Consider the following 10,186-nt stretch of genomic DNA (forward strand, 5'->3'; position numbering starts at 1 on the left):
CACGCTCGGACGGTGATGGACGATGGCGGAGGGGTGTCGGATGACACTACTACCGTGTCCGCCGCCAGTCACAGTACCCTTCCTCCAATCTGAATTCTACAGTACCTCTGTTGACTCGCCTTCTAACAAAAATCCCTATTAAAATACAACTGGTGTGAGTAACGCATGAAAGTTCTTTCCAGGGAATTGTAATCAGGCGACATTGTTAGGATGGACAGACGGTATAGTAGAGCATTAGGCTTGAAACGGAAAGGTAAACTTACACACAAGCACGGATATGTATGATAAGCGTATCACTTACTCCAATAGGCTACAATCAAAGATGACTAGAACAAGATACCTGACTCTTGCAGAATTCATCGGACATGGTTGTCGCTGCGCGTGATCAAAAGTCGAACTAATTTATACACTGTTAATATGATGTATACTTAACGTCAAAATCAACTGACCCTGGACTAGGTTTAATCTTTTGGCGTTTCCTCTATAATCTAATAAACTTTTTTTTACCGTTTTTGTATTATTATTTAATTGCCTCTGAAATGCATGGCTTTATGCGCAAGATATATAATGATTTTAATGTATCTAAACAATATTTTTCAGATAGTTTTTGATATGATTCTATTCTTTGACACCTCGTTACACCATATCTCTACACATCAAGCCATGGATTTGAAGTAGCCAGAAAGGCTGAGCAATCCGCAGTTTTAGTCTACTATATTGATTCAGTGTAGAACGCATCCACATTCATCCCCCGTGAAAACACCATCGTCAGTGCAAGCACGCGGGCGCATTTCACGAGCAACGCGAACCTCAGGAGTCAAAACAAAACGCACAAAACGTCCCAAACAGCAGGCGTTTTTGCGATGCTCCTCTTTCGTATCGACATTCGCTTGCTTCTTCGCGTTATCGTTTTCCCGTAAGTGGGCAGTGTTTTCTTCGCCGTCGCGGCCCCCCATACAGATGATTGAATTGACATTCAAGTGACATTCCGTGCAGTCGTCGACGTCGTTTTTTTCGTGCAACCATTGGAAGCGACAGAAAATCGTCCGTAGGCTAGGTTTTTACTTTTCATTTTATGAGTGAAAATGTTCTGAAAGCGCACAGAAATAGTTCGGTTGGTTGCTTAAAATTGATCTGCTGCGGAAGCACGTGGGTTTCCTCCAGACGAAACAGGCGTGGCGTTGAAAAAAAGGCTTTCTACTCTAGCTGCTCTACGTTGTGTCGCAAGGCAAGGAAAAGAATCAGACCGAACTAGTTCACGCACACGGTTGAGGTGAGATTTCACATTTCATTGGCTCTGACGACTCTGTTGATATTGGTTTGGTTTTTACTTGCGAAAGTGAAGGAGGGAAATATTTTTGCTTTTGTTTTCACACATAAATTGACAATTGCATATGAGAGTTCGCGTAGGTGCGAACAGCCTTAAAAATCTCTTTTACTTGTGTCAGGGCCAATTTCATTTCGTCAAAAAGGTTAATCATCTCGGTGTTTCACTCGCAGATTTCAGCTGGTAATTGGCTAGGATGAGGAGCCGCAGCAATTCCGGTGTCCGGCTGGACTATTACCAGCGGATTGTGCACCGGTTGATCATGTCCCATCAGCAACCTGTAACCGGATTGTTTCCCGCTAGTTCAGAAAATTCACATGCCTGGGTAGGTAACCAAGTTAGTTAGAGAGTTTTTCCCGCTTGTGGCGAATGCTTGCTTATTATGGGTATTCATGTCGAGCTCGTAAACAAATACCCAGCCGTAAAAATTCTCACCTCCATTGACGAGTAATGGAAGATACACAGTTTACGGCTGGGTATTCGTATACGAGCTCGATGTGAAGACCCCTATTATGTTTTCTGACGTAATTGGGTCTTAAAGTTACATGAGTTACACTTATTATCCGTGCAGCGCTGCCAATTTGGCAAAGGATTGGCGGGACAAACCGTAAGAACTGTTCAAATATAATCTTAAGTTCGATGGGAATTGGCACTTGCTTTCGCTTGTTTTGATTATTGCCACAGTCGTATATTTTGTTCGCGCATTAATTAGCACAAGTTATAACGCAAGGTTGAGCTAGTCTTTTATACCTTGAACGCTACGGGGAATAAGTGGAAACGCCATTTTTGCGCACTTGGCAGCACTGCTTTTTCGCCACAGCTTATAAAACAATTAAGGTCAACTCAATTAATTATTTCATTTCTGTAGGTTCGCGATAATGTTTATTGTATTTTGGCCGTTTGGGGTTTGTCGATGGCGTACAAGAAAATTGCCGACCAGGATGAGGATCGGGCCAAAGCGTACGAGCTGGAACAGTGCTGCGTGAAGTTGATGCGCGGCTTACTGATGGCCATGATGAATCAGAAGGACAAAGTGGAGCGGTTCAAGATTTCGCAGAACCCGCTCGACTCGCTGCATGCGAAATATTCGAGCAAAAACGGTCAACCCGTGGTTGGCGATGGCGAATGGGGCCACTTGCAGATTGACGCGATCTCACTGTACTTGTTGATTTTGGCTCAGATGACCGCATCTGGGTTACAGATTGTATTCTCCCTAGACGAGGTGTCTTTTATACAGAATTTAGTTTTCTACATCGAGTCCGCTTACTGCATTCCGGACTACGGTATATGGGAGAGGGGAGACAAATCGAATCACGGTCAGACCGAGTTAAATGCCAGCTCGATTGGAATGGCGAAAGCCGCACTGGAGGCTATGAACGAGCTGGACTTGTTTGGAGCTCGCGGAGGTTCGGGCAGTGTGATTCACGTGTTGGCAGATGAGGCTCACAAGTGCCAAGCTGTGTTGCAGTCAATGCTGCCAAGAGAGTCCAACAGCAAAGAACTGGATGCCGGATTGCTGTCGGTAATTGGTTTCCCTGCTTTTGCGTGTGATGACCCGCAGCTGATTGAAGCTACCCAAGATGCTATTGTTAATCGCCTGCAAGGACGCTATGGGTGTAAGAGATTTCTTCGTGACGGTTATAAAACCCCTAATGAGGACGTTACGAGACTGTACTATGAACCGTGGGAGCTACGTATGTTCGAAAATATTGAGAGCGAGTGGCCTTTGTTCTTTTGCTACCTAATTCTGAACAAAGCGTTTCAGAACGACAAGGAATCTGTCAATGAGTACTCAAACAAGTTGGAGGAAATTTTGGTTAAGACCGAAGAGGGAATGCGACTGGTTCCGGAGTTGTATGCCGTCCCGGCCAATGTTGTAAGTTCGGAGTATCAATTGCCGGGTTCACAGCAGCGAGACGTCGTTGGGCGTTGTCCATTTTTGTGGGGTCAATCATTGTATATTTTGGGAAAGCTGCTACAGGAGGTCATTAGTGTGGTTTACTTTTCGACATTTCGTTGAGGTTATGTTTGCTTGTAGGGCTTCCTAGCTGTTGGTGAATTGGATCCGCTTAATCGTCGTTTGGGAGCCCAGAAGAAACCCGATGTGGTTGTGCAGGTAGTGATTCTGGCTGAAGACAACGACATTCGTGACAAACTCGCAGAACACGGCATTCATGTTCAGACCATCGCAGATGTGGCTCCAATAGAGGTACAACCGGCTCGTGTTCTAAGCCATCTGTACACTTATCTTGGTCGAAACAAGAAGCTTGGCCTCAGCGGTCGTAAATCCCGTGACGTCGGTATTCTCAGTACCAGCAAGCTGTACTCTCTGAAAGATCGCATCTTCGCCTTCACACCTCAGGTAAGGGCTGATTCTTGCCTTGGCCCACTGCAGCGGGTTAAGCGCAATGTATTTTTTGCCATTTCGCGAACACTTCCATTCCTAGCAGCATCCAAGAGGAGCGAATCGGTTTTTGTTTTCTTTTTATGTTTCCAAATAACTTATTTCACCGCCAAACAACACCTCTAGTTTTCCGACGTAAACCGGTTCTACATCGCCTCGGACAACGAACTGATGATCGATCTGCTGAAGGGAGAGATTAACTTTCTCAAATCGGCCTGGCAGAATCTGCTCGGACGGCCGCTGCTGACACTGGTGCTGAAAACCGTTCATCTAGGTCGGTGGAATTTGCCCTGCTTTGTGCTTCCTATTCCTAAATCTCCCTGTTGTCCCTTCTCTAGCTGTAGTGGATTGTGTAATTGTAAAAGTTCATTCCCCAGTCATCACTTCCTTCTTTCAAATACTCTCTCTATCTTCTCTCTGTGCTACCGTGAGATGACGAAGTGACGTAAGTGTCATTTTTTCGAATATAGGGGTTTCATGCCAATTTGTTCATTATTCGCAGACCTATCTTTTGGTATCTTCCTTTTCGTTGTTACTTATTCGTACGTTGCATAAAATCAAAAAATGAAAGTGACGTAGGCACCCATTTCAATATAAAAGTGCCAAGAAATTCATTCGTTTTTGGGCCGTACTGAAAAACTGATCACTTGGATCTACGTCACAATGTTATCTCACGGCAGTGTAGCACAACGATTTCCCTAAGCTTGTTAAAAGAAGGCAAGCGTATCAGTTTACATTTATCTAAACTGCCGTTCTACGCATGGTTGTTCTAGTGAAGTTCGCTTGCCTTTCTTTGATGTGCTCACACTTCAATTTAGGTTCTTTTTAGTTCAGTATCCAATTAGTAAATGTTTAACTTAAACATACGACTGTACATATGCTTCATGAGTAAAGATCTACGGTTACTAGAATTTCTGCTCCATCTTACACTTGCGACAACTGTCCCGCTCTTTCTGATTTTCTTTCCTGCACCTGCAAACACTGCTCTCCATACACGGAAGATAAAAGATAAGACTGCTTCCCTGAACCATTGCACGTAACTTTCCGTAGCATCCCCCTCTTAATAGGAATCCGGGTCTTTCAACAATCGGCGCTTCGTTAACACACTGAACAGCCGCCAACGGTCGTCTAGTTGATCCTGCAGGACATTCATCAGCCGTCGCCTCAAACATTGTTGCACAACGGATGTGAACCGACAATCGCCTCTAGCTCTCTGAAATATGGTTGCATTGTGTGCCGGTGGAATCGCTTTAATTGGCAAAACTTTTTCTCTTTCTTCTTTTTTTCGTTCTAATTTCTTTGACCAAAATTGGCGTGGGTTCGAAACAAAAAAAAAAAACGTCATGGAACCGCCTCATCTGTGCTTGTTTTGTGATAAATACACACCCACACATTCACCCCTGCACTCCCCGCTGACACACAACAACGCATCATTTGGTGGTGACGGTGGTTGTGTGCGCGCTTGTTCTCCGATCTGCGTGCGTTGCTAGATCTTTGACTATGACGAATACTACACGTCCCGCGATCCGGCCTTGCTGGTCAGCAATTTCATGGACGTTCTTGCGTTCCTCAGCATTAGCTGGCACCATCTGTTGGGTCGGCCAACGATCACACTGACCGCCAATCATTGGCTCATAGGTAATTACTGTTGTTTTCTTAAGTTTCTTTTCTTGTCATCCGATCATTGATCGTGTCCATTCAACAAAAACAATTGCATACACACATACACACGCAGATCATCTGTCATCATTGCAACTCATTGCCTTACCAGAGGATCGAAGGAAATTATCATCTTACATCTATCACCTTACCCAATTTTATGCTCGTTATTGTGCTGTTCACGGCTGGTTCGGCTCCAGAATCAGTCTTCTGTTTGCGTCTTTGTTTGCGATGGCTTTGTGTTTGATGTTTGTTTCATAGTTTTGTTATTGTGCTTTGCTGCTGTTGACTGAAAGTGCGGAGATTCGGAATGATCATGGCTCATGTTCATCATATTACTTACTACCAATCTCGAATCTTTACATGGTTCAGTAGAATATTAGGCCAGGATATTACATTTGTGCTCGCTGTGGGAAAGTTGGGACCGATTGCTCAAGAGTATAAGGGTCTCATAGGTTTTTAATTTTTCAACACTTCTCGGAAAACGTTTTGTAGGATTCACAAGTTGACACAGGTCGATTAAAGAACGACAAAAAGCGGTTGGTCTAGCTGTTTATTTTAAAATTAAAAAAAAACGTATGTAACTAATCGTAGCAGTCTGTTCCTTGTAATGTAACCTAATAGTTTTAACAAACAAAAATTTATTATATAGGTGACTAATTCGTTCAAAGAATAAAAGTTTTATTTTCATCGGACTTTTTTGCCCGGAGGTGATAATAAAACCTAACCATAGAAAATGTTACTAAATTTAAGCGAAAATTCGAACTAATAGCAGTAAGGTTACTTTCCTAGTAGTTTTCAGTTTAGCCATTATGCTTTTAAGTAGCTTCTTTATGTTAAGTAAACGTCTTTAAATGTATAATTTCCTGTTGTGCGTTATTCCCCCCTATATTCATCCCTGTAAAAACTTGTTCAGAAGTCAATACTAACGGATAATATTTTACGCAGACAACAACAAAGTGCCTCTGGCAATGATGCAAACGATGAAGAAGCTTAAGTCCGGCTACATCAACGGCACCCGAGTGATCCTGGGCAATTTGGGTGATTTCATCAATACCTCGGCCATCACTGACCTGAGTTTCCTTGGTAGCCAGGAGGATGGTTATCCAGATAGTAAGTTATTGTCACAAAAGCCGAAACTTAACTGCTAAATCGAGTCGTTTTATTTCAGAGTTGAACCCCTCGGTACAATCCTATCTGGAGGAACATTTATTGCGGTCATTCAGCCACCGCACTTCTACCACCTCCATACGGTCGTCTGGATTGCGCCCGAGAAACTTGCGCCGTCGGATGTCGGTCAAGGGCGCCATCAAGAAGACACGCTCCATTAATGTGGATTGTAAGAGCCCCATTCTTGTAACGCGTAGTAGGAAGTGAACTCAATCTGACTTTATCTTCCCAGCGGAAACCCTTGGCATGGAGGGCAGCGTAACCGAGCGCCGTTTGTCTCACTCGATTACTCCCCAGTGGTTGGAGCCTAATCAGGATGGAACCGTGCAAACTTCGCGGGATACTTCACCGAATCAAGTTGGTCGCTACGGAGAGCAACGGGTTTCGATTGACGAGAACAAGAAGTTGCACATTCAAACTTCGGCTACCTCTGCCAGTAGGTCACATCTCGGGTTTTCCCCAATTAAGCACTAACCTTTGATTTCTTTTAGCGCCGAAGATTCAGGTTCAACCTCTGCCCAGACATCGAACGGCAACAGAGACCAACTTCGAAAACACCGAGGTAGAAGAGCTTATCGCAATGCTGCGCGAAACGGAAAGTCTGGAAGAGCAGGGCGATATTTTGCAACATTTGGTGGATACTCAAGGATTGGACTTCAACACCGGTAAGTTTTTTAGTGTTAACATCTTCCATTTATTTTGTCTGACATGTGTGGCAAAATCGTTCGCGGAATTCCTAGAGCAGAGGATAGATACACGAGAGTGCAGATTATTCAACGAAACTAACTAAAAAAAATCCGTTGCAATAATATCACAAATCTCATTCGTCAGCTCGAACGATTTTGCCACCACCTATCAGCGTAGAAAAACATTTCGGCTTGCATTGTGTTTTGTGATTCGTTCGAAACAGATTTTTTGGCCTAACATTTGGACCTCTAATCTCGGAAGATTTCGTTTGTGTTTGTCTATTAATTGTCTATCCAAAAAGTACCAAATTTTCAAATTAAAAATCACAGCACACACATGGATGTTAGATCAAAAAATTGACGATTTATCTGATGAAAACCAATAGTTTAATGCATTTTTGTTCACAACTTTTTTTTGTTTTGTTTTCAAAACGCGTGTATGAAAACAACCATACTTTCACACGAACCATCAACACGCACGCTGCTCTTGTGAATGTTTTGACTTTGTGTTCCGCATCCGTTTCAACCTCTCGACAATCATACATACGCACACACACACACATACACACCCATACAAACATACTACCTCGACATACGCTTTTGTGCTGCGCTGTACGTCGTGTGGCCAACATGCTTGCTCTGTCGGCTCTGTGGGCTGTGGTGGCCTCGCATGGATTGTTGCCCTCCGGTTTGTGCACGTAGAAGTCGTTGGCGGAGGTGCTAATGATGATTCCCAATCCCAAGGAATGCTGGAGGAAGGTCGCGTCGTTACCGTCCGTGGGCTTCTCAAGGGTCTGTACGAGAAGGCTTGCCAGCAGAAGATGTGGGGTCTGGTCCGTCACACTGCTGGAATGCTGGGCAAGCGAGTTGAAGATCTGGCCAAAGCTGTCACCGATTTACTCGTCCGTCAGAAACAGGTAAGTACTTCAACATCATTTCCATAACCACTTTTCTGACATTACCGCAACTTTTAGGTCACCGTCGGAATGCCCCCGAATAGCGAATACACCATCACGGCTCCTCTGCCGGAGGCAGAGCTGCGTACTTTGATTCACGAAGCATACGGCGACGATGAAAGTACGGCTATGTTGACCCAGGAACTGCTCGTCTATTTGGCTATGTTTATCCGCACGGAACCACAACTTTTCCACGAGATGCTTCGGCTTCGCGTCGGTCTCATCATCCAGGTCATGGCGAAAGAACTATCGCGCACTCTGAACTGCGACGGTGAACAAGCATCGGAACATTTGCTAAATTTGTCTCCGTTCGAGATGAAAAATCTACTCCATCACATTCTCAGCGGAAAGGAATTCGCAGTCAACAGTGTCGCTAGAGGAAATATTTCTATCGTGAGTTGCAAATCTAGCCGCGTCAGTAAGAAGAGTCAAATCGGACTCGGCAAGGAAAGTGAGGAAGCGGAAGCCACGGTGATTGATGATCGGCAGGGTCAGTGGTTGAGACGTCGCCGGCTGGACGGTGCTTTGAACCGTGTGCCTAGGGACTTTTATCCTAGAGTGTGGACCGTGCTGGAACGTTGCCAGGGACTTGCCATTGAAGGGCGTGTTCTGCCGCAAAGTTTAACACAAGAAATGACTCCAAACGAGCTTAAATTTGCACTGGAAGTGGAAACCGCTCTCAATACTATTCCCCAGCCGGAATATCGCCAGCTTGTGGTGGAAGCCTTGATGGTGCTAACGCTGGTTACCGAGCACAACATCATTGCATCACTGGGCGACATCATCTACGTGGAGCATTTGGTCCACAAGGCGAACCAATTATTCTTGGAGGATCAACGCAAAATCCAAGGCGATGCGATGCTATGCTGTGCAAAAAATAAGGACATCCGTGAGACGACAACAACTGGATCGTTGCTCTGCGGAGGGGCAGCCTACATCTGTCAGCATCTGTACGACAGTGCACCCAGTGGAAGTTTCGGAACCATGACCTACATTGCACGGGCCGTCGCTTCGGTGCTGGAAGATCTGCCGAAACATGGCGATATGGATTGTACGATCTGCTAAAGTGCACTGCTACTCTACGATTTATGGGGCTCAGCTCTTCTATTTAGTGTCCGAAATTGTGCTTAAAATTAACCGAAAGGAACGATAGAATTTGTTGTAGTTTTACATTAGAAAAAGAAAAAATAATCAATTGATATATAGAGGAATAGAGTGCAACCCGCCAGATATATAACAATTTGCATGACAGAATTGGGTTTGTCGTTCTTTTGTCGAGGAATAAATGTAGGTAGTTTCGTACAGCAAGATTTTCGTGTTCGTGCGATTGTGAATCCTTTTTTTTTGAGTTGCTCTTACAATATTTTTATACCTGCTAATGAAATATTATAAACAATCACATCTCCTCTTCTACGCGTGTTAGCTACTGTTACAGATCAACTGCTACTACACTATTATTGTATTGGTATACAAGCAATTCTACCAACATATGAAACAGATTATAAAGACAGAAACAATTCTCAAGAGAATAGCATGAACAATATTTAAAAACTGCGGGGAACTTTGAATCTGAACATTGTGAAATTCCTATTAGGAACTTGAAAAGTTTGGAAGTGAAGTCACTCTCAAGAGTTTTGGTTTTTTAGTGGAGGAAATGAAGAAAAGAGTACATAAATTATGTGATTTTTCTTAAACTTGAAATGTAAAAAATATGAACTCACTCATTCGTCAGCGTAGAGAAGTGCTTCAAACAAAAAAATAGAAACGAACCTTGGGCAAGACCAGATGCCCTAATTTTTCGTTTGCGTGATATTGCAGATGAAACCTCTGTGATATGGTAAGTATAAAACTGTAAACCCCGTAATATTTATCATTTTTTTGGCATTCCTTCATAATGACATGGTCTGAATCACAAAGTTTCTCTAATTCACACGGTAATTCGCTGACGTTCTTCAAGCCCTGAGACACCGTGTACCCATCTTGC

At 43.8% G+C, this 10,186-nt stretch overlaps 1 protein-coding gene across 4 annotated transcripts; it reads left to right on the forward strand.

Annotated features, from left to right (window-relative positions):
- The first annotated feature begins 882 nt into the window (after positions 1-882).
- Positions 883-9,753, forward strand: LOC129717134 (probable phosphorylase b kinase regulatory subunit alpha). 4 transcript variants are annotated; one of them, XM_055666992.1, is made up of 11 exons: positions 883-1,273; positions 1,501-1,652; positions 2,196-3,311; positions 3,366-3,689; positions 5,222-5,369; positions 6,339-6,503; positions 6,562-6,729; positions 6,793-6,996; positions 7,052-7,225; positions 7,991-8,163; positions 8,221-9,753. In XM_055666992.1, exons 2-11 carry the CDS (start codon positions 1,524-1,526, stop codon positions 9,265-9,267), a joined length of 3,648 nt encoding a protein of 1,215 aa, XP_055522967.1. In that variant the 5' UTR covers positions 883-1,273; positions 1,501-1,523; the 3' UTR covers positions 9,268-9,753. The 4 variants fall into 4 exon arrangements, with proteins under 4 accessions (XP_055522967.1, XP_055522965.1, XP_055522959.1 ...); XM_055666990.1 differs by lacking the exon at positions 5,222-5,369 and adding an exon at positions 3,858-4,005 and having other exon boundaries at positions 885-1,273; XM_055666984.1 differs by having other exon boundaries at positions 886-1,273; positions 7,949-8,163.
- Positions 9,754-10,186: the final 433 nt, after the last annotated feature.

Source organism: Wyeomyia smithii, chromosome 1, assembly GCF_029784165.1.
Source record: "Wyeomyia smithii strain HCP4-BCI-WySm-NY-G18 chromosome 1, ASM2978416v1, whole genome shotgun sequence".
Lineage (NCBI taxonomy): Eukaryota > Metazoa > Arthropoda > Insecta > Diptera > Culicidae > Wyeomyia > Wyeomyia smithii.

Excerpts from the sequence above, each read along its gene's own strand:
- LOC129717134 (XM_055666984.1), top strand. The coding sequence starts at position 1,524 with ATGAGGAGCCGCAGCAATTCCGGTGTCCGGCTGGACTATTACCAGCGG. Across the intron at positions 7,226-7,948 it reads AGGATTGGACTTCAACACCG|AAGTCGTTGGCGGAGGTGCT; the intron begins GTAAGTTTTTTA and ends TTGTGCACGTAG. Across the intron at positions 8,164-8,220 it reads TACTCGTCCGTCAGAAACAG|GTCACCGTCGGAATGCCCCC; the intron begins GTAAGTACTTCA and ends CGCAACTTTTAG.